At 44.6% G+C, this 24,454-nt stretch overlaps 1 protein-coding gene across 1 annotated transcript in view; it reads right to left on the reverse strand.

The window, feature by feature from the left end:
* Positions 1-3,193: 3,193 nt before the first annotated feature.
* Positions 3,194-24,454, reverse strand: part of FAM73B (family with sequence similarity 73, member B) — a 33,758-nt gene continuing 12,497 nt past the window's right edge. Inside the window, exons 8-15 of the mRNA XM_006892472.1 lie at positions 24,212-24,327; positions 13,961-14,033; positions 13,572-13,658; positions 6,089-6,187; positions 5,693-5,827; positions 4,747-4,800; positions 3,747-3,863; positions 3,194-3,422 (exon numbers count right to left, since the gene is read on the reverse strand). Of these exons, the coding sequence (XP_006892534.1) occupies positions 3,216-3,422; positions 3,747-3,863; positions 4,747-4,800; positions 5,693-5,827; positions 6,089-6,187; positions 13,572-13,658; positions 13,961-14,033; positions 24,212-24,327 (888 nt within the window). The 3' untranslated portion in view covers positions 3,194-3,215. The remainder of the gene's footprint in view (positions 3,423-3,746; positions 3,864-4,746; positions 4,801-5,692; positions 5,828-6,088; positions 6,188-13,571; positions 13,659-13,960; positions 14,034-24,211; positions 24,328-24,454) is intronic.

Consider the following 24,454-nt stretch of genomic DNA (forward strand, 5'->3'; position numbering starts at 1 on the left):
TATATAACATGGGAGAATCTAGAGAGCATTATACTGAATGATCTCAGTCTCATAAGTACTGCTTAAGGCCATTATTGTAAAAACAGCAGGATAATTTAATGTGTAGAAATGTCCAAAAGGGGAAGGAGAGATGGGGAAGAGGATGGAAAAATGGGAAGGGTGGAAATCAGTAAGATAGCAGAGTTTAATAGGCAGACTGGGGTATGTGTATGAAGAAATAGTAAAGAGTCAATGGGGACCTATGTGGGGTAATAACCATATATAAAATAACACTGCATACAAATGATTGTATGAAATAAAACGTAATTACTGCACAAAACCCAATTTTTAAAAAAATTACATAACCAATTTTCTTACTGGTTTGCTTACAAAGTTTGCATATATTTTATTTCATACACTCATTCTCATGCAAAAAATATTTTTTTTAAACAAAGGAGTTAAAAGGACAGAAGCTAACAGGTGGTAATGGGCAGAGAGTACAGAAAAAAGAGTCGGGAGTGGAGTGAGTCCACCCAACACAGGCCCCTTGCTGAATGAAGCCCCCAAACTCATGAAGATGTCCATGAAAAGCCAGGCCCCAATGATTGAAGGAGACAAGGAGCTTCCTTCAGGGACAACAGAGAAAGCCCAGTGGAATCACCACTATATCCTATTGATGCTCATGTCTCTGAAAATGGAACTTTGCATGCAGAACTGAAGTTCACTTCCAGTTAACTGGAAAAGCTTTTCTTGTCCAACCCTAGTAGATATTAGAGAATTGCTGATAATCCCTTAAATGTGATTATGTTTTGTTGTTAGGTGCCATTGAGTTGGAACTGAGTCATAGGTGACCTTCCTGTAGGTTTTCAGAGGCAGTAAATGGCACAGGAGGAGACTGCCCATTTTCTCCTGCAGAGCAGCTGGTGGATTAGAACCATGTGCCTGTGAGTTGGGAGCGCAGCTCCTTACCACTAGACCACCCGAACTCCCCTTAAATAAATACAGCAAGTGTTAATTTCTGAATTTAGGTGTTATTTTTCTCAGTGTTGTTTATATTGCTTTCTCAACATTCTCTGTGCATGGGAGACTTTTCAAGTTTTCATTAAAAAACAAAACAAAACAAACAAACAAACAAAAAAACCACACAACTGCAACTTCCAATGCCCGTGAAAGAAAAATCTGAAAATCTGCTAAGTTTGGAACTGCTGCATCCCCACATTCCAGCTGGGATTCTGCAACACCTGGCTTGGTCAGTCCTACACCTGTGTCTTAAAGCTGCGGAAACTGAGGCCCACAGACAGACCACCCTGGACTGCTGCCTGGGCTGGATCTAAGCACCGCTGCCCACTCTGCTCTCCCCATGAACCTGTGGCTCTCCCTGATAAGAAAGTGACGGAGCCTGTTCAGATACTAAGTGGTCCAAGTGGGATCCCAGCCTCCAAGAAGCTTCCCAGACTTTTATCCTCACAGAACCGCTGTTGACAGCACCACAAAGGGTGTGTCTCCAATTCTTGTCCAAGACGCAAATGGCCACACACATGTGCCCAGCCATACGGCCACGTGGAAGGAAATCATTTATTTGACTCACATTCGGTGCACACTACCGTACAAAAGTTGGAAGCTGCAACAAATCGAGTGCTAGAGGCAGTGCGTGGACGTGTAAACAAAGACAAAACAAAAATGTCACTTCTGTGTGATTAGGGAGCAAATCAGAGTGGGCTGGAGCTTGGGCCCAAGAATACATTCACAACGCAGGGTAAGTGCAAATGAGTGGAATGTAGGGAATGGAGGAGGGGCGCTGCGGTCCAGGGGAGGCTGTTCCTCCAGGGCACCAGCTGCAAGGGGTGGGGGTTTGGGGCCAAAACCTCACAAGTGCTGTCAGTTGGGGAGCATGGGGGATGTGGTCTGAGAGATATGGGCTGTATCCACTCCCTCTCCTTGCTCCCCTCTTCCTCGCAAAGATCACCTGACTCCTGGGACACCTTTGACATCCAGGGGAGAGGGACCCAGGTTTGAGGGGCCTCAGTCCAGAATACTGGAATTCCAGAGTATGAAAAAAGCAACAGTTCATTTGTTTCCTACAAGTCTCTCGACCTTCAAAGGGCCAAGTCTCAAAATAAAGTGTTAAGGCAATAAATAAAACATCCCACCTCAGGTGAAAAGACTGTAGAGAAGTGAGTCTGCAGTGAGGGGACAAAGCTGTGGGATAAATGCTAACAGGGCCAGCGGGTGGCGCCATGCCCCAGGAGGGCTCTGGGCTGGTTAAGAGTTCTGAGAGCAAGTTAATGGCAAGTGCCAGGACATCCACACCTTCAAAGCTTCTTGTCTGAGTGAGGGCAAGGATCTGACCTCCAGGGCGTGATCCCAGGGCCCTTCACTCCTGGATGCTAAGCAGTCCAAACAGGTAGTTCCAAGGCTCTGACATCTAAGGACCAACTCACAGGAACCCCATCCAGAGCCAGGCATCCCCCAGGGGTCCCAGCCTCAGAGAGAGATAGGGAGACTCGGGGCACCCAGCCTCACCACCTCCTGTCTTTGGTGGTGGAGGAAAAGACAATCTTTGGCAGGGTAAGGGAATGTCTGAGTGGATGCTTTGGTGCTTGGGGTTGCCAAGGGTCCAGCCCCTGCCCAGACTCGAGGACAAGAGGGATGCCGGCTCTCCTTGTACCTCTCCAGATGGTCCATGCTTGTCCCTCACCAATATACCTTTGTCCTGCTGCTCCTCCCTCTATGGCCGCCCCCATCATCACCACAACCACCTTGCAAGCTGCAAACTCGCCAGGAAGCAGGTGGTGGTGCCGTCCTCATTGCCAGCAGAGGCTTGGCTTTGGGCCATCTGCGTTCAGGATGCTAACACAGCGCCCCATGCCTATGATCTCTGTCAGAGCCTCAATTCAAGCCTGCACCAAAACACTTTCCCATCTTTTCTCTTTCCCATTCTCTCTCTCCACCCTCCTTTCTCTCTCAGGGTCCACCAGCCCCTTGTCCCAGCCTTTGCATCCTCTCAGGCCTTGAGCAGGTGAAACCCCACTCCAGCCCTCGCATTCATTTGCCCCTGGGCCTTGAAGTTGCCCAATGATGAACCGGGCCCCCGGTCAGCCAGGGACAGCCATGAAGGCCGCCTCTGAGGGATTCAGACTTTTAACAGTGCCAACCCAGATGGGAGGAGGAAAACTCTCTCTGTCAATCAACTATGGCGAGGAGGCCCAGGCAGCCCCCCTCCCCATCAGCCTGCTCTACTGCAGCCCCTCCAGGGGCCCATTCTCTTGGGGCAGTGCCCCGTTCAGGCCAAGGGTGCTGGCCACTGGCGCCCCTAGGTAGCCAAGTAGGATCTCGCTTCGGCGCCTCGACAGCTGAAGGATGTCTTCTGCCAGCGCGGGCACCGACGTGTAGCGCATGTTGTCCAGGTCGAACATGTCCCTCAGGTACTGCACAATCTGGTGCTATTACACAAGGACGGCATGGGGATGACGTTAAGGTCCCCACCCCCCACAATATCCTCCAGACCAGCCAGAGCCAATGCCACCTCCACCAGCACCCAGCCCTAGGTCTCGCACTCAGGGGCTCCACCCTCATGGTGCTTCCACGAGGTGCACCTGGACCAGGCTCTCAGAGGAGGGCACCACATCCCCTCCCTGGGCACCCATCAGCCACCCTCTGGGGTGCAGGTCCAGGCCCTCACTTCATTCTTGATATCTCCCAGGGTCCTGTCTCAGGGCCTGGGTGCCAGGTGGGAAGCAGCAGACACCAACACACCCTCAGTTTACCTTGAAGAAAGCACAGACTTCAGAAAGCTGGAGCTTGGGTCCGAGGAAGCCAAAGGCTAGGACAGGGCTAACATGCTCCGATACGGAGTAGAAGTGGGAGATGAAGCCGTCGGGCACCTGTTGTGGGGTGTGCGAGGCCGAGGGATGAGTAAGGGCCCAGGGATGTGGCAGGTGGCCAGCTCCTGCCTGGGTCATAGAGACCCTGCCTGGGTGTCACCTCATGCATGTGCTCACAGAACAGATGCAGCCAGGGGTGGAACAGGGGTCACAGGACTGTCGTGGGAAGTGCCTGAGGTGGGCCCCAGGGAGGTGAGCACATGAAAGGCTCAGAGCACAGGGCAATGGAGGCAGCTGGCATGTGGGACAGTGGTCCCCACTGACAGAGCCCAGGGCTGTGGCTCAGACAGTGTGGCCAGCTGACACCTGGGAGCACAGATAAGCGGCAGTGCAGTTGGTGGAGGGAGGCGGTTCGCCTATTCCTCTGTGACATCTGCCCCATGTCCACCTGCCACCCCAAGAGAGCTTTTTCTACCTCTTCTCGACCTCTCTGTAACTGCTGGAGTCTGTGCTGACGGAGCGCTGGCTGCGTTGCTAACACAAAGGTGGTGCCTCTCTCTCTAGCAGTTCAAACCCGCCAGCCGCTCCTGGGGAGAAAGACGGACAATCTCCTCCTGTGGGATTAACAGCTTCTAAAAACCCTCTGGAGGGTCAGCTATGAGTCAGTTCTGACTCAGTGCCAATGAGCAAGGGTTTTTTTTTAATTCTGTGTTGAGTTAGAGGTAAATAAAATCTCCATGTGCCTTTGGGGAGCTGTTGGTCAAGGGAGAGGTAACAAGAAGGTGGGGTGACTTGTGCTGGACTGGGCAGCTCAGCATCCTTCCACCCATCCCATCCTGCCCCCATCCCATCCAGCCCAATGGAGCAGCTGCTGGGCTGGAGGCCTGGCTAAGGACGCTCTGGACATGCCCAGGGACCCCAGTGGCCTGTCAGGGTCACTCACCATCAGCAGCCTCCTCTTGGCTTTCAGGACCGACCAGCAGGCGGTGGCCAGGGCCTAAATCAGAGACGGCCACACCCTAAGTGTCAAAGCATGGGCCCCCCAACTTGCTCACCTCCCAGGCAGGGTACTAGCCTTGTTCCCACCTATCCCAACCCAGCAGGAAGGTGGCTCATGCCTGTCACAGACAGGGCTGTTTCCTTCCTTCCAATCTGGAATCAGAAACACTTTAATTTGAACCCAGACTCCAACCTCATTACTGCAGGTTCCTAGACTTGCCAATGAATTTCCTTGTATTTTGGCTTCCTCCTCTGTGAAATGGCTATGACACAGCACCCCTACCTCCTTCAGTGGTTGTGGATATCAGTGGTTTCCACCTTCAAGCCTCCTAACACCTAGTACAACAGCACCCAGCCCTTCTCCAAGGTGACACCTACACAGTGAGGGCATGGCAGCTGGGATGTCCCCTCCTGTCCTGACAGAGGACCCCCACACTAGCCTCTTGCTCTCTTTGTTCCTTGTTTGTATGTTTTTCAGTTTTGTTTTGTAGTTTCTTTCATATTTTACTTTAATAAGACAAGTGAAATATGAATTGATTACTTCCTCCCATGAACGAACTGTCTCTGAAAACCCACAGGATCGAATGCAACTTGACGGTACAGAACAACAACAATTTTATGTGCCGAATGAGGAGAATTAACCACATGAATCCACAGCACAGACAGAAATGGCAGCCATGACAACTCCAAATGGGTGCAGAAGGACAACAGTGGCATCCTGTGAAGCCGTTCCAGGGCATATGCCAAGTCAGCCCAGCCTGGGTGGCTCTAAATTTCAGGGGCAGGGAGCCCAGGCTGTGACCAACTGTGCGGAGAGCTCCATTTTTGTATCCAGAAGGAAAGGACAAACATGTGGGGATGTGGGAGTGTAGGTGTGGCTGGTGACGCACCGTCTCCTTGAAGCTGTCGGACAGCCAGCGGTTCCTCAGGATGGCGAGCACCGAGGATGGGGGGTTCTCCAGGTCCTCGAAGGCGTCCATGAGGATGAAGTCGAGCACAATGTCAAAGAAGCTCATGCACACCACCTGCGGGAGGGCAGGCTGCACTACCTCCTGGGTGCCCAAGTTGCAGGGCCACTGTCCAAGGGAGGCCCCTGAGGGTGGAGGGTGCAGGTGCTACCACAGGGTGCAGGGTGAATCAGGGTAAAGAGGGCTGGGTATGTGGGTATCCCGTACTGCAGGGCAGGAGGAGGGGCACTTTCAACATTTATGGAGCACAGGCACCCTTCTGCTCAAACACTTCAGGTACATGGGGCCTCGGGCTCAGGTCCAGCAAGGCCAACTTACCCCTCGGCCCTCCAGCTCCAGCCGTGTGGTGGTCCAGGTCTCTGGCCGCAGGGCATAGCTCAGCATCTCTTCATAACTCTCCAGAAAGCCTTTAGGACTCTGTGGGAAAAGGCATAGCCTATCCTGGTGTGGCAGAGACCTCCAGACCCAGAGGGACTACATATACGAGGGCTAGGCTGGCTGGTGATGGAGGCTGTTCAAGGCAGCGGTCACAGTGAAACTGAGGCCAGAAGAGCTTCCCACATACATCAACGTGCTTCTCCAGAAAGTCAGGGCGGGTATCCACACCAGTGGAGTCTCCCCCAGCAACCTGTCCATCTGACTCACTTACTGAATACCTACTGCTCAGGAGATAGGCACTGCCAGGCAGCGTGACCTCACTTAGAGGGATGGGTGAGGATGTAAGGACTGCAGCCAGGTGGCCAAAGATTCAAATCTCCTTGACCTTGGCCCTCAATGGTTTTCCTAGCTGGTGAAATGGGAAGAACTGTAGCCCTTCACTGGGGACTTAGTATCAAGAAATGGGCCCCGTGCCTGGTCTGGTCTCCAGTGGCCGCTTCATAAGGATGGTGCAGCTAAGTGCTAGGGCAAGAAGCAACCAGGTGCGCTAGTATAGTCTCTACTCCCTGGGGCTCTGCAGTTCAGCTGGAGCTGAAGACACAATTTGCAGATGTAAATCTACGTTTATGGATATGGAACCATTATGTGCCTACCGGGCTCTATTCTGAGCAAGAATTAGCTCATTTCATTTTTACAGTCCTATGAGGTAGGGTATTATTATGTCCATTCTACAGAAAGAAAACTGAGGCATCAGTTCACTGATGTGCTAGGTCTCAGGCAGGGTGGAGCTGGTGCTCAAGAGCATGCGATGCCATTTATAAAGACGACGGGTGAAGAAGAAAGCAAACAAATATGGATCAAATGTCAATAAGGCAATCTAGGAACAATTCTTCCTTTTGGTTTTGCTGCTTTATATTAATTTTTTTACAAGACATATCTATCATCTGTAAAATCCTTTTAAAAAGTAAAAATGATTTCCATTAAATTTTAAAGAGAATTTGCTAGCATGGTCTTAGGCCATCTAGTCTAACTTTCCCCGTTTCAATTCTTGTATCTGTAAAATGATGTTGAGACAAGGGTTAAGGACTGTCCTTTGTTGAGTACGACTGGTATCATCCCACAACATCCCGGGGCACATTGGTTTACACACACGGGGACAAGGAGGAGTCCAATCTTTGGAGAGGTTTCCTGAGTAGCCCAGAGACATAGGGAGATGGTGGCCTGATGCTACAGAGCATGGTTGTGGCATTTCCCGAGATCAGAGGCCTGGTTCCTGCCCCAGCCAACTAATAAGACCCAACAGAGACACTACAGTCACTGTTATAGGCCCCGGGTCCAATGTAGAGGCTCCGGTGCTGCTTCACAGCCTTTGAGCCTCTTCTGTTTATATAAAAATAAAATCCAAGTCTTGTGCTCAGGTGGAGGCTGGGGAGATGACAGCAGCATCTTCAGGCCTCTCTGGGAGAACTCACAGACAGCAACGCCCACGTCAGTATCTCGTGTTCACACAAGTCCTACTTACCCTCCCTTCAATGATTCAAGAAACAGACTAAGGGCACAGGCTGGTGTCAGGGAGACCTTGGTTCAAAACCAGGTTCCACGTGTCTAACATGGACACATCTAGAGGACATCATGCTTTGCACCTCAAAGCCTGGCTTCTTCATCTACCAGTTGAGTACTATGTGGAGGGTTTTAATGGGCTGCTGAAAGTAAAGAAACACAGTCAAAGCACCAACCTCACCAGCTGGTAAATGACCGCTGCTAGCAGAGTTGACAACCCTTGTTGAGTACCTGCCTTGTGCCAAGTTCTGGGGCGGGCACCCCTTGGTCATAGCGACTGCAATGTGGCACGGACAGAGGAACCCATGAACAAGATGCAGAAGTGATGAGGCGATACTGGTAAACCCATGACGCTCTGGGGCCTCAGGAACAGTGTCGGAATAACTTGCAGGGGAAGACTTCCAGGAAGTCTTCTGAGTCAGCTGTGACTCAGAAGGCAAATGACCAAGGAAATTAAGTCACGAGGGAGACTCACTGAATGGGCTTCCAGATTCTAACTGGTCTACTCCTTAGCCTGAGTGCCAGGTACAAAAGAGTCCATCTTTTCTTTTCTTAAACTCTATTGGAACATTTCTACACTCCCTAGTATGTGTATTTCATGATAGAATTGGGGTTTTTTTTAAAGAAATTAAAGAACAGTGTTAAAGGTAGTTGGATCAGTATATGCAAAAGCCCGGGTCAGAATTATGAGCCCATCAGACCAGATGAAGTCATCTATTCAAAGCTGTGCGCCATGTAACCAAGGCAGCATGAGCCATTAAAGTGTGTAAAGCATGATCCTTTTCTGTTTTATAGGCATGATGATTGGGACTTCAGACATGTGCACCCTTTAAACCTTGTTAGGCCATAGGCACACCACCCATCTGACATTAAAAAAAAAAGAGTTAAGCAGACCTGTTAAGCAGACAGATCGTGAACTCAGTTGTGTATCTGAGAACCTTACTGCACATGTGAAGAGAACAGATGCAGAAGGATAAGGCATGTTCCACAGCTTTGGTCAGCCCCTCAAGGAAAAGAAACACAGTAGCCAATAAACATGAAAAATTATGCAACCTCACTAACAACAAAAGAAATAAAAGAATGACTCAAGAGTAAAAGACAGATTATTAATATTCACTAGTGGCCAAAATGTGAAGAAACAGACACTTGAATACCGCCAGTGGAGACGCAGACAGCCTTAGGAGGGCACAATGGGAAGCTCTATCAGCCTTCCATATGTTCTTATTTCCACCCCCAGAGCTTCATCCCAGCGAAAACCACAGTGGAACCTAAGAAGAGCTGTAAGAGAATGAGTAAGCAGTCGTGTCTGTAAACAACTCAAATGTTTATCCACAGAGGCCTGGGGTAAACTACAGCCTGACCACAAACCGAAATGCTGTGCAGTCACTGAAGGGACAATGTGCTGACTTGAGAAGATGAACAAGATATAATGTAAAAGAACAAAACACAGGTGTGGAACAGTCCACACAGCACTAAACAGGGTTTCAAAAATGAACCCAGAGTGTTCAAGGGTCACAGGGCTTGGGTCTGGCCTTCTCCCACAGTCCCGGTTCCCCCTTGGCAACTACAAGGCCCCGCCTAGCTCCACACTCAGAGCTCATTAGAACTAGGGCCACACCTCACTGCTCTTCCCACCCCCTTGACTGCTCTGGAGGAGTGGTAATTGTTAGCCTTGGTGGTACAGTGATTAAGCACTCAGCTGCCAAAGGTCTTTCATTGGCCACCTATGGAAGCTTGGAGTCACGTGGCTCCAATAACAACCGCAACAGGGCCCCTGCCCCAGCAGTGACTCTCCAGGCCCGAGGTACTTGGTCTAGATACCCACTCTGCACGCAAACCCTGCAACCTGCTGCCAGTAAAGTAGAAGGCAAAAGACACCTTTAAACCACACACAAGCCATTCTGTTGGAAAAGAACTCTCAAAGCACACAGACACGTATGCAGACATTCATCATCTGTACAAAGACTTGATAACCATGAGGTTGGCTTGGTCCATGGGAGAAATCTTGCTTTGGGTTCACTGTCACTTATCAATACAAGTGGCCTTAACCAAGCATTGAAGTTCTGGGCCATGTTTGACAAAAGTTTCAGACATTATTGACTTTGGTCTTAACCATGGGAGGTGAACACACATTTCTTTCTGTGCAGAAATTGAGGAACAGGACGAGCTGACCAGTCACAGAGCATTGCTGTTGTTGTTATGTGCCATCGAGTCACTTGCACCTCATAGTGACTCTTATGTACAAGAGCCCTAAACCCTGCTCTATCCTGTGCCAACCAACCTCGCTGTCTTGACACACTCCCTCCACCCCAAACACCGAATCAATCCATCGCATCGAGGGTCTTCCTCTCCTGCGCTGTCCCTCCACTCTCCCAAACATGATGTCCCTCTCCAAGAACTGGTCCCTCCTTGCAACATGACCAAAGTATGTCAGACGAAGCTTCAGAATCCTTGCCTCCAAGGAGCAGCCTGGCTTCACCCTCTGCAGGACAAACCTGTTTGTTCTCCTAGCAATTCATGGTATATTCAACACTCTTCTCCAGCACCACAGCTCAAAGGCATCAATTCTCTATCATCCCTAGTCACTGTTCAACTCTCCGATGCATATCACACAATTGCAAAGACTATAGTCTGGATCAGGTGCATCTTAGTCTCCAGCCTGATGTTGTTGCTCTTCAGCACTACGGAGAGATCCCTGACAGCTGACTTTCCCAATGGAATTAGTCTCTTGATTTCCTGGCTGCTTGTACCAAGAAGTGTTGACTGTGGAGCCAAGCAAACAAAAACTGTTAACTATCTTAATCTGTTCATCATTCATACTGATGCCACCAACTGGCCCAGTGGTGAGAATCTTTGTTTCCTTAATGTTGAGCTTCAATCCATATTGAAGGCTGCAGTCCTTGACCCTCTGCAACAGCGCTTCAATCCTCCTCAGTTTCAGCAAGCAGAGTTGTAACTCTAGTTGCTGATGAATCTTCCATTAATCTGATGCCACATACATGAGTGAAATCCAATCTGGCTCTACATAGCTTCAACCTGTCTCTGCAACACCACTTCTAATGCCATTCTAACACTGTGTTTCTTTCTTTTTTTTTTATTTTACTGTGTTTCTTTTTAAAAGCACCATTTCTATATAATAAGCATGTATTAATTATATAAGACTAGTGTTGGCTAGTACTTAGCAAGTGTGTGATCCCATGAAATCCTCATAATGGCTTAAAACTCACTGCCAGAGTCAGAGCAATCCTCATCGGGTTTTCAAGCCTATAAATCCCAATGGAAAGAAACTTCCCATCTTTTTCCCTCCAAACAGCCAGTGGATTCAAACCACCAGAGATGCGGCATCATGACACCCTCCAGACTAGGGTACCTAGTGGGGACAATTATAATCCCCAGGATTCAAATATCTAAATATTTGTGCTGTAAGGAGAGGATAAGGGAGCAATTACCCATCTTTCACCAATGGAGCAGCTGGTGGATTTGAATGGTGAGCCTTTGGGTTGGCAGCACAAGTCTTTATCACTAAGCCACCAGCTGTTAAAATATTTTTATATATCAGCTATACTTAAGAAAGCTTTGGGCAGAATATTCAATGATCCAGCAAGCACGAAAAGAAGATGGAAAGACTATACAGAGTCATTGTACCAAAAGGAATTGGTGGACACAGAAGAATTTCATGAAACAACATATGAGCAAAAGCTTGTGGTGGTGAAGGAAGAAGTTCAAGCAGCTCTGAAAGAATTATCAAAGAACAAGGCCCAAGGATTTGATGACACACCAATTGACTTATTTCAACAAACAGATGCTGCCCCTGGATATTCTCATCAAGTTGTGCCATGAAATCTGGAGGACAACCACTTGGCCAACTGACTGGAAAAGATCTCTATTTGTTCCCATTCCAAAGAAAGGTGATCCAACAGAGTGTGGAAATTATCAAACAGTATCATTGATATCCATGCAAGCAAGATTCTGCTGAAGATTATCTAAAAACAACTGGAACAGCACATCAACAGAGAACTGCCTGAAGTGTAGGCTGGGTTTAGAAGAGGCCGTGGCACTACAGATATTATAGCTAGATGGATCTTGGCTGAAAGCAGAGTGTACCAGAGGAATATCTATCTGTGTTTCATTGACTACGTACAAAGGCATTTGACTGTGTGGATCATAACAAACTGTGGCTGACTCTGAAAAGAATGAGAATTCCAGAACACTTGATTGTGCTTATGTAAAAACTATACTTGGACCAGGAGGCAGTGGTCAGAACAGAGCAAGGAAACACTGCATGGTTCAAAACTGGGAAGACTGTGCGTCAAGGATGTGTCCTAGCTCTGTATCTTCTCAACCTGTATGCGGAACAGATTATACAGGAGGCTAGGCTCAATGAGAAGTGTGGCATCAGGATTGGAGATAGACTCATCAACAATCTGCGTTATGCAGATGATACAACCCTGCTTGCTAAAACTGAGGAGGACCTGAAGTAGTTGCTGCAGAACATTAAGGACTACAATATGAACTGAAGCTCAACATTAAGAAAACAAAGATTTTCACCACTGAACCGATTGGCAGCATCATGATGAAGAGACTGAGATTGTTGACAGCTTCAGTTTGCTTGGCTCTACAATCAACACTCAAAAGATGAATTGCATTGGGAAAGTCTGCTGTCAGACACCTCTTTAAAGTACTGAAAAGCAACGATGTCAGTCTGGAGACTAAGGTGCGCCTGATACAGGCCATGGTCTTTGCTATTACTTGCTATGCATCAGAGAGCTGGACAATGACTAGGGATGATAGAGGGTTGAAACCTTTGAGCTGTGGTGCTGGAGAAGAGTACTGAATATACCATGGACTGCTAGGAGAACAAATTCATCCTGGAGAGGGTGAAGCCAGGCTGCTCTTTGGAGGCAAGGGTTCTGAAGCTTCATCTGACATACTTTAGACATGCTGCAAGGCAAGATCAGTCTCTGGAGAGGGATGTCATGCTTAGGAGGGTGGAGGGGCAGTGCAGGAGAGGAAGACTTGGATTGATTCAGTCACTAAGGTAGTGGGAATGGATTTGTCAGAGACAATAAGGTTGGCAAGAGATAGAGCAAGGTTTAGGGTAGCTGTACATAGGGTTGCTATGAGTCGCAGGCAACTAGACGGTACATAGCAATAATAACAATCAGCTATACAGTGATTACACATTGAACTGATAATGTGGGAAATACGGGTTAAAATGTTCTATTAAAATTAATTTCACCTGTTTCTTTTCACTTTTTCACAGCTACTGTTGTTATTGCTAACCTTAGTGGCACTGTGATTAAGCACTAAGCTGCTAACCCAGACATCAGGCATAGTACAAACCTATTAGCTCTCCTGGAGAGAAAGATGGCAGCCTGCTTCTGTAAAGTTACAACCTAGGAAAGCCTACAGAGCAAATTACACGATCCTTTTCAAAGCTGCTCTGAGTTGCAATTAACTCGACAGCAAGTGGGTTTGGTTTTCTGTTTTACTATTATTTTCAATTGAGTCAATTTCAACTGATAGCTACCCCTTGTATGCAGAGAAGTACACAGGGTTTAAGGCTGTGTATGATCTTTCAGAAAAAAAGACTACCTGATCAATCTTCAGAGGCATCTCAGGTGGGTTCAAACCACCAATCTCGTGTAGCAATCAAGAACTTAATCATGCATGGCACCCAGGGACTCCACGTGGCTACTCGCACATTGAAAATTTCATATGTGGCTCACACTGTCCTTCAATTGGACATCTTCTCCACAACAGTCAGCTACTTATTTTCAGACTGGGTTTTGTTAAATAAAATCAAAGGAAAGGTGAACAAAACAAGCAAGAGAAAGAACTGAACAAAGACACATCCCACTACCTTCTCAGCCTTGGTCATAAGGCCAGTCACCATCTGCCGGCCAACCTCCCCGAAGAAAAGCTGGTTACTGCTATCTTCTAGGAGACCCTAAGGAGTGAGGGAGGAGAGAAAGAGGGTGAGCCATTTCTAGTCCCAACTAAGGAAGCACCAAAATGCTTTTAACAGCAGTTGCATCATTTTACATTCCCACCAGCAGTGAGCCATTGGCAGGGCAATCTTCTAGAGTCTGTGGACAGAGCAGCATGTGGGACTAGATAGGGGCCCGATCCCAAAGGAGCCTGGCATGGGTAAAAATGAAGGCAGCAAAAACCACATGAACAGTGTCTGGCATGAACCCCAACCCTGGCTCTATCCCCCCAATGCATACCCTATACCCAGCCCACACTCACCTCAAAGGCCTGTCGGACACAATGTAACTTGGCCAGAAAGTCCTGATCATTGTAGCAGCCTAGTAACTCTGTCCTGAAGGGAAGAACAGACAGTGTCACACAACCTCCCTTGGGGTCAGACTGGGAGGTGGGAGTGATGCTGGGCCTACTTTTCTCTGGGTACTGGTGTCCCCAAACCACAGGAAGAGGATGTCTGATGCCCTCTGAGGACACATCTGCCTCACGTCACCAGGACTGGGCATGGGTGGCAGACATGGGCTAACCTTGGCCTTCTTCAGGTCAAAGCCAGTTCCTAACCCAAGCAAAAGACCAAGACTGCTACAAAACAAAAGGTCAAGGCACGGAGCTAGCCATCCTGGTCTAGCCACCCACTATCCAAAACCCCAATGTGCCAATCAGGGTTTTCAGTTGTTCCAAGTCGGTAAACTTTAAAATAAGTATCAGCTCAACTCATTGCTGTCCTGTCTGAACCACCTCATAGCTGACCCTCCATCAGGTTTTTGGGAAGCTGTAAATCACACAGGAAGGGACTGCCCACCTTTCTCCCTCAAGAGCTACTGATGGATTTGAACCACCAGAGGCACCATTTTTGGGTTAGAAGCACAACTTCCTATGCATTACGCCACCAGAGCTCCCTTTAAAAATAAAAAAAGTGAGGCTTACACTAAAAAAAAAAAATACACACACACACACACACACACTCTTTAGGTTAGACTCCACCAGATGCTTTGCTGGAGAAGGAGGGGCAATCTTCTCCTGTGCCAGTAGGGTCTAATTCGACAGTACACAACAACATCAAAGATATACTTTAAAAACCCAAGTAGCATTACGCAAGTGAAATATCTCAGTCACAAAAGGACAAATACTGCATAGTGCCACTGTTGTAAAACAGGACTGACATCGGGGTTGGGGGAAGATTGAGAAAGATGGGATAAATTATGTATATTGTATTGAAACAGATGAGGGAGAGAACTGTTTAAAAGGGATATGTGATTAGGTATTATAAAGGGATATCTGATTAGGTATTATTGTCATGACAGGAGTCCAGAACGAAGGCTGCATAGTGGAGTGGACTTGAGGGGAGGGATTGTGTAACAATGAAAGAATTTTTCTTTTACTTTTCAAAGAGAAGAGTGAACTGGGGGGGGGGGCAGGCAGGGAGAAAAGTACAACAATGAATGAACAGAAATTAAAAGTCTGTAAATTTTCATTTAAAATAATAAGAAGAAGAAAGAAAAACAAACAAACAAAAAAGCCAAGTTGTGAGTTTCTGCCTAAGGCAGATGGTTTGCTTTTAGGTGTCAACCAAAAGTGTGCCAAGCCATAAGCCTATTACTGCTGGTGAATTAACAAAGAATGTGCTATAGAAATGAGAACTGAGTTCTACTGGTTAAACAGGACAGAGATTATTTACACAGGGATAATTTTACAAGTTATCTTCAATTTCTCTCCAGCTACAGAATGCCCATGCAGGAGCTGAAGATGTAAGACTTCCCCGTGCTCACTTCAGCAGCACAGATAGTAAAACTAGAATGATACAGAGAAGATTAGCATGGCCCCTGTGTAAGGATGACATGCAAGTTCATGAAGTGTTCTATATTTTTTACAACCGTCCAGAATAAAAGGTATATAAGCAAAGTGGACTGGGGGGCAGTGGGGAGGGAGGAAATTGTGCAACAATGAAAGAATCTTCTTAAAGAGAAAAGCAAAGTAGGAGGTAGGGAGGAAAATGTGCAATAATGAATAAATGGAAATCCAAGTTTTCTGTAAACTTTGTTAAAATATCAACCAAAAAATATAATTAAAAAATATAAAAATAATAATTTAAAAAAAGACTTCCCCAAGACTAAAGACGAGAAAGGGGAGACTGTCCAGTTCATGATCCTCTGTTCCTCCTCCTCCACGAAGCCACCATTTCAGCCCACATGCCCCTCTGTCATCGGTGAGGTATACAAGATCTCAATTACCTATCAGATCTATGAAGATGCACAACCCTGTAATGGCAATGCAGGCAGGAGCGTGCAAACAGGGCCTCGCACACACCAATCCAGGAATGTAAACCACCACCTTTGTGGAGTGCAAGCTGGCGATAGGGTACTGCTTATCAACATTTTATGGTTTTCATTCTAAATATACCTCTGATTGAAAATATTACAGATATGTGAGTTAAGATGTCACCGCATCTATTACTGAACTGTATGTGCAGAAAGAACTGAGGTAATGCTATCAATTGAATTTCCCCCCAAAATGGGTGTCAACCTGACCAGGCCAAAATTCCCAGTACTATGTAATTATCCTCCCCTTTGCACCTAATGTAACCCTGTGTTGGAGGCCAGATGCAATTCTACAAAGATTAGCTTGTATCTTCACTCATTCTTGTTTCTTTTTTGTAACATTATAATTTCATGAGAACATTCATATACATTTTATAATGTTATAAATATTAAGTTCAAAGATTTGTTGTTGCTGTTGCTATGTGCTGTCAGGTCACTTGCGACTCATAGTGACTCTATCTATGTACAACAGCCCTAAACCCTGCTCTATTCCTTGCCAATCTTATTGTCTCTGACACACCTGCCCCATTACCCCAGTGACGGAATCAATCCATCTCATCGAAGGTCTTCCTCTCCTGTGCTGTCCCTCCACCCTCCCAAGCATGACATTCCTCTTCAAGGACTGATCCCACCTTGCAACATGTCCAAAGTATGTCAGACGAAGCTTCAGAATCCTTGCCTAGCTTCACCCTCTCCAGGACGAACTTGTTTGTTCTTGTAGTCCATGGGATATTCAACACTCTTCTCCAACACCACAGCTCAAAGGCATCAACTCTCCTTCTATCATCCCTAGTCATTGTCCAGCAATCTGATGCATGGCAAGTAATGGCAAAGACTATGGCCTGTATCAAAGATTTTTGTTGTTGTTAAGTGCCGTTGAGTTGCAGGTGACTCATTAGATATATATTGATTTAAAAAAACCTGATATTTTAAATTTTAATTATAATTTGGTAATGTAATTACTATCATGTCTGATCAACCCTTTATTGTACATTGTTTTTCACTTCACTCAATTTACTCATTTTTACTTCTCTTTCCCCATATCTAGTAAACTGTCCAAGAATAAGTCTATCTCTGTGTAAATCTTCTCTTCACTTTTTATAACAGTATACTACAATAATACTTTTGTGTTGCATAATGTTCTCTAGGTGTATCAATGATATGCAGTATTTTGTGAATTCTTTAGTATTTTTCAGTGTTGCACAGTACTCCACTGTGTGAATGTACCAGTTTCTCTACCCATTCCTCTGTTGATAAGGACTTGGTTTATTTCCATACCTTCGCCATTATAAACAATGCTGGGGTGCATATTGGTGTACATCTGTCTGTCTGACAGATCTTATTTCTTTAGGATATAAACCTACACGTGGAATTGTTGGATCAAATAGCGTTTCTAGTCCCAACTAAGGAAGCACCAAAATGCTTTTAACAGTGGTTGCATCATTTTACATTCCCATCAGCATTGTTTAAGGGGTCCCATCATTTAACACATTCATCAGCATCTGGTGTTTGCTATCTTATTGAACTTTGCTGGATTTGATTTGAATCTCTAATGACATCAGGATCAGAGGAAGACTCAACAACTTGTGTTATGCAAATGGTATAACTTTACCAAGAGTGAGGAGGATTTGAAGGACTTGTTTCAGGAGATTAAAGACTACAACCTTCAATACAGATTACATCTCAACATCAAGAAAACAAATCTGCCCTAATGGACTAAAAGGCAACATCCTGATAGAGAAAAGATTGAAATTGTCAATGATTTTCTCTTACTTGGATTCACCATCAACATCCTTGGTATTGCAGTCACATCAGGAAATGTACTGCACTGGGAAAATGTCAGTTTGAAAACTAACATGAAAAATCCAAGCCATGGTCTTGTCAATCACTTGTTATGCATCTGAGAGCTAGACAATGAATAAGGATGACAGGAGAATTGATGCCTTTGAGTTTTGGTGTAGGAGACGAGCAATGAATATCCCATGGACTGACAAAAGAACAGATATCTCTTGCACAAAGTACAGCCAGAATGCTCCTTCAAGGGCAAAGAGTACAAGGATTCATTTCACGTAATTTGGGCATACTGCTAAGAGGCACTATTCCTTGGAGAAGGACACCATGCTTGCAAAGGTGAAGGGGCAGGTGGAAGAGAGAAAAATCCTTAATGAGATTGACAGAAAGTGGCTTCAGCCATGGCTCAGGTATGTCATAGATGATAAGGGTGGCACAGGATATGACAGGCTAGGGTTCAGATCTATTGTTCATAGGGTTGCTATGAGTCATACTTGACTCAATGTACCTAACAACAATAGTTAATAATCTTGAGCATTTCTTCATGTGTTTTCTGTTCATCTGAATGTCTTCTTTGGTGAAATGTCTATTCATGTCCTCTGCCTATTTTGTAATTGGATTATCTTTTTCTTGTTGAGGCACTGGAGTTTTCTAAATTTGGGGTGAGTCCTTGTCATACATGTCATTTCCAAATAATTTTTCCCAATCTATAAGTTATCTTTGGGAGAAATTTTTTTTATACACAAAAGGACTGTGTTTTGGTTTTTTGTTTTTAATTTTTTTTTTACTTTATTTTTATTATTTGTGTGTGTGTACCGTCAAATCAGATTTGACTGGTACAGGAGGAGATTGTTCCTCCTTCTCCAGCAAAGCATCTGGTGGATTTGAACCGCTCACCTCTGGGATTGCAGTGCAGCTTCTTGCCATTAGGCCACAAGAGCTCGCTAGAACTGTGTTTTTAAAGGGAGCTCTGGTGGCCTAGTGGCTAGAAACTGCACTGCAATCCCCCAGGTGAATGGTTCAAATCCATCAGATGCTCTGCTGGAGAAGGAGGGACAATCTCCTCAGATTTGATGGTACACACACACACAATAATAATAAAATAAAAATTAAAAAATTTTAAAAAAAAGAGAGAGCCTAACTGTCTAGTTTATCCTCTGCTGTGTCTGTTTTTCATCTGTTTATAGTTTAAAGGATAGGGCCCCAGGCCTCCTCCACCACTTCCTTTCCTTGGAGGATGATCCATTCCTTCTTCAGGATGTTATCTATTAGAATAAATCTTTCTTCACATTTTATCATTAAAAAAAAAGAAAGAATAGGACTCCTCCTAAGTTAGTCAATTTTTTTTTTCTGATGATCTTCAAAAGCTTTAGGTTTAAGGCCTAGGTCCTTGATCCATTTTAAATTATGTTTTTGTATATATTATATGGACCTTGTTCCAATTTTCTACAGACATCTAGCACTATTTGTTAAAGTGACTTTTTTCCATTTAATGGATTTCATCTCTGTGTCAATGATCAGCTATGCACAGGTTGGATGGACTTATTCCTGGATTCTCAATTCTATTGCGCTGGTCTATGTATCTGTTGCTATAGTAGTAGCAAGGTGATTATTGTGGCTGTGTTGAGACCACCTCTTTTACACTATACAAGAGAGAGTAGAGATTGGATCAACACTAGCAACATCAAGAAAGAAGAGCTAGGACTTTTTCACATCCTTGGATTTAAGCTCCTGTACGCAGAAAACTCTTTGGACCAGGAGACGAAGAGAGAAACCATTCCCCTACACCAGCACCCAAGTTTGGACCTGTAGACTCCTAGACTGTAGGAAAATACAATACTGTTTGGTAAAACCACCCCCTTGTGGTATTTCTGTTATAGCAGCACGAGATGACTATGACAGGTGTGGTACATTGACATACTTGTTCCACCTCAAAATAATTTTTGTTGTTGTTATTGTTGTGGTGGTGTACCGTCGAATCAGATCCGACTGGCACAGGAGGAAGTTGCCCTTCCTCCTCCAGCAGAGCATCTGGTGGATTCTAACAGCGTGCCTTTGGTACTGCAGTGCAGCTTCTTGCCACTAGGCCATGAGAGCACCCAAAAATAATTTTTTAAAATGTGTCCATTTTACATTATGATAACCACAACTAATGTTACTAACCTGTATAATGTTTAGTATGCTGAATGTTAAAAAATACAAATAAGGAGCTCTGGTGGCCTAGTGGCAAGAAGCTGCACTGCAATCCCAAAAGGACGCAGTTCGAATCCACCAGAGGCTCTGCTGGAGAAGGAGGGGTAATCTTCTCCTGTACCAGTCAGATCTGATTTGACAGTACACACCAAAAAAATAATAAAATAAAAAAAAATACAAATAAGGTTACATATATATATTTTTAAAAAAATTTTAAAGGGATCATTTTCACAGGGTTTTTTTAATGGAAAAAAATGAAAATACCACTTAGTGGAGCCTGCTAAGTAAATAATGTTCAATGAAATTAATAAATGTAGAAGTGGAAGAGAAACAGCAAGGAGGGACAAGTAATAGAAACACAGCCAGCCAGCGTGTTACATGAAAACAAATGATAGAAAACGGTATGTGGAAAAAAAAATAAATAAAAAGAAAAAAAAAAACCACAACAAAATAAATAAATTCAACTAGTATGTGGTGTGCATAGATTTCAAGTTTGTAAAAACAGAATTTCTATTTTAAATCTGGAAAAAATAGATAATTATAAACAGTAGATAGCATCATGTTGTTGTTAAGTGCCATCGATTCACAGACAACTCAGACCAACACTATGAACAAAAGACCTGAACCTTGTATAACTTTCATAATTTCTCCAAGTTCATAGAGTTTCTGGAGGCAAGCTATTTTGGAAGTGGATGTCACTCCTACTTCTAAGCTTGTTTTAATCGGGGAGATCCACCGAACATTGTCCACCATGGGTAACATTATTGGATTTGACACATCAGTGTCACAGTGTTTAGCATCACAGCAACCACAAGTTACCTCTGTACAGCAAATGGACAGACCAGTGCTATACCTCTTAGAAGAATGTTTGAACAAAAACAATTAAAAATAGCATTATAACATAAGATAGCATTATGGAGGAATGAAATTCTTTTCCCCCAATATTCTTATAATGTTCCAACTTTTTTTCTAATGTGCAGATAGGTTTTTATGATCAGAGGAGAAAAACACAAAGAAAACAATAGTATATATTGACCAAAACTCTTTACTGAAGAGCTGTCACTCATCTTCCAGTTTGCTGTGACTGTGGTGGATTTTGTGCCGCTAGAGGCTAAGCCGCTTCCATTTCAGACACCAGCGTGGTCACCCACGATGGCCAGGTGTCAGCAGAGCTTCTAAGACTAAGACAGACTGAGCAGGAAGCAGGCCTGGCCATCCACTTCTGAAACAGGCCCTTGAGAACTCTATCAATAGCAGTAGAACATTATCTTAGAAGAGCTGGAAGGTAATCAAAACACTACTGGAGCAAACTGCTGCCTCCTCAAACTGGAGTCTACCTTAATGGCATGGATAAAGAGCCTTCATTTCCCGGCATGGCATCACTCAAAATGAAGAGGAAAAGCTGAAAGCATCTGTTAACAACTAGAATGTGGAGGAGCTCTGGTGGCCTAGTGGCAAGAAGCTGCACTGCAATCCCAGAGGTACCATGGTTCGAATCCACCAGATGCTCTGCCGGAGAAGGAGGAGCAATATCCTCCTGTACCTGTCAGATCTGATTTGACGGTACACGCACACAAAATAATAAAAATAAAAATAAAAAATAAAAAACCAAAAAAAAACAACTAGAATGTGGAATGTACAAAGTATGAAATCTAGGAAAACTGAAGCTATAAAACATGGATTGGTATTGACTATTTTGAATCAGACAATACAGGTGGTCCACTACGTTGGCAATTTGAGATAGAATTTTAAAGGCATATTGAAGGCTATATTTTTTGATCTTCTGCAGCAAGTTCTTCAAGGTCAAGAAAAAAAAATTCTCACCATTATACCAATAGGTAACATCAAGAGAGATGGAGAAAGTCTGAAACTGTCAAGGACTTTATCTTCCTTGGATCCACAATCAATATCTTGGTACCAGCAAGCCAAAAGATAAGGTGATGTTACTTCACTGGGAAAGTGTGCGGTTAGGGACCTGTCCAAATTACTGAGGAGCAATACATCAGTTTGAGGACTAAGGTGTGCCTGGTCTTTTCAATTGCTATGCATCTGAGAGCTGAACAATAAATAACAGAAGAATTGATACCTGTAAGTTGTGGTGCTGAAGAAGAGCACTAAATATCCCGTGGACTGACAAAACAACAAACAGAAATGTCTTGGAGAAGGTGCAGCCAGAGTGTTCCTTGCAGGCAAAGATGATGAAGTTTCATTTCACATACTTCGGGCATGTTGCTAGGAGAGGCTATTCCTTGGAGAAGAACATCATGTTTGGAAAGGTGGAGGGAAAGCGAAAGAGAGGAAGACCCTGAACCAGATAGATTTAAACAGTGGCTAGAAAAAAAAACCAAACCAGTGGCTAGAGTAATGGGCTCAAGTATGTTAGAGATTGTGAAAATGTTGCAGAAGAGGACAGAGTTTAGATCTGCTGTTCACAGGGTTGCTATAAAGCCATACTTGACTTGATGGCACCCAACAACATGCTGACAAAGACAAACTGAAAAATGGTGCTGTTTCATCATCAAAAAAGGAACAGTTAGAGATCCGTCCTGAAAGTCAATGCTAATGGGATAATAACCACATGCGTACAAGCAAAAACTGCTAAGTTAATACCACTATTATTCAAATTTATGCACCAACCACTAGAGGTAAAGAAACTGAGGATTTCTACCCTTCTGCTGTCTGAAATTGATCAAACATGAAATCAACATGAATTAATAGTAACAATTGTTGATTATAAAAATAACTGATTACATAATAAGCTGGTGAATGCAAAAGTAAGAAACAAAGACTAGTAGCTGGAAAATGTGGCCTTGGTGATATAAAAAAGAGACTGAAAATTGCATGACATCCTTATGGTAATCAAGTATATGGATACCTACTTTTCATAATGTCTTTAAATGCTATTATCTCTAAGCTCTAAAATTAAATTTTGTAATACTAAACGTATTTAAAAAAAAATTCCTTGCTATAAAGCTACAGTAATCAAAACAGGAAATTAAAAAGACATTTTGTGATGGGAAAGTCGGCTGTTAGAGACCTCTCCAAAGTACTGAAGAGCAACGACGGCAGTCTGGAGACTAAGGTGCACCTGATACAGGCCATGGTGTTTGCAATCACTTGCTATGCATCAGAGACCTGGAGAATGACTAGGAATGACAGAAGGAGAATTGATGCCTTTGAGCTATGGTATTGGAGAAGAGTATTGAATATACCATGAACTGCTAAGAGAACGAGCAGGTTCATCCTGGAAAGTGTTAAACCAGGCTGTTCCGTGGAGGCAAGGATTCTGAAGCTTCGTCTGACATACTTTGGACATGTTGAAAGGAGTGATCAGTCCTTGGAGATGGACTTGTTCATGCTTGGGAGGGTGGAGGGACAGCACAGGAGAGGAAGACCCTCTATGAGATGTAGTGACTCAGTGACTGCGGTAATGGGGGTAGGTGTGTTGGAGACAGTGAGATTGGCACAGGATAGAGCAGGGTTAGAGCTGTTGTACATAGGGTCACACTATAAGTCGCAGGTGACTTGACAGCACATAACAACAACCACCAAAATAGGATGGTACTGAGTCAAGAATACACAAACACAGTTAAACAGAACAGGGTTCAAAATTCATCACTTGACTTTCAACAAACACATCAATATACATAGACAGGGAAAGGAAAATCTTAACAAACAGTATTGGAATAGCTGAATATCCATATGGAAAAAATGAACCTTGACCTCTATTATTTTTTTTTTACCTCTACTTTTTACCACATAGAAATACTAATTTAAAATTGGTAAATGTAAAAAAAAAAAATCGGTAAACGTAATTACAGATTAGAAAACTAAAGAAACTTGTCCAGTGGAACCTCTTATAATATAGCAGAACCTGAGCAGAATACAGGTTCCCAAAGACTAAATTCTTAATCTCTGCTAAAAAAGAGATTGGAGCGTTGGATTTAAAAAGCACCCACTGTGTTTGAGGTTGTATTATTTAAAATGAGTATTAACTATAATTGCCTATTAATTTGATACTTAATAAATAACAATTTGCTATTGTTTTCTTCAATACCAAGGCTTATCTGGGTGCTTAGGACCAGTTTTCCTTGGCTGAACACTGAAGCTGTTGCCTGGCCAAACTGCGTCCTTACTCAGCCTCCTCCAAGGGGGACAGGACAGGAGTTACCCCATTGGCCTTCTGCTCCCTTGTTCCTTCCTCTGAGCTCACCTGAGGGTCCGGCACAGCACTTTCCCCTCCTTCACCAGCTTCAGGGCCTCCTCGTAGGCTGCTGAAGGCCTGGAGAGCGGGACTGGGTAATCTCCGATCTGCAGGGACTCAAAGAGCTGGGGAAAGAATGCAGAGGATGAAGACAGAAGTCAGTCAGAACCACCCGAGGAGCTTCCCTGCCAGGTCAGCTTTTCTGAGGGTATGTGAGAGGGACCACTGACCCAACAAAAGGGGGTGTCTGAG

Source organism: Elephantulus edwardii, unplaced genomic scaffold (genome assembly GCF_000299155.1).
Source record: "Elephantulus edwardii isolate Elephantulus edwardi_28Jun2011 unplaced genomic scaffold, EleEdw1.0 scaffold00116, whole genome shotgun sequence".
In the NCBI taxonomy this organism is placed as follows: domain Eukaryota; kingdom Metazoa; phylum Chordata; class Mammalia; order Macroscelidea; family Macroscelididae; genus Elephantulus; species Elephantulus edwardii.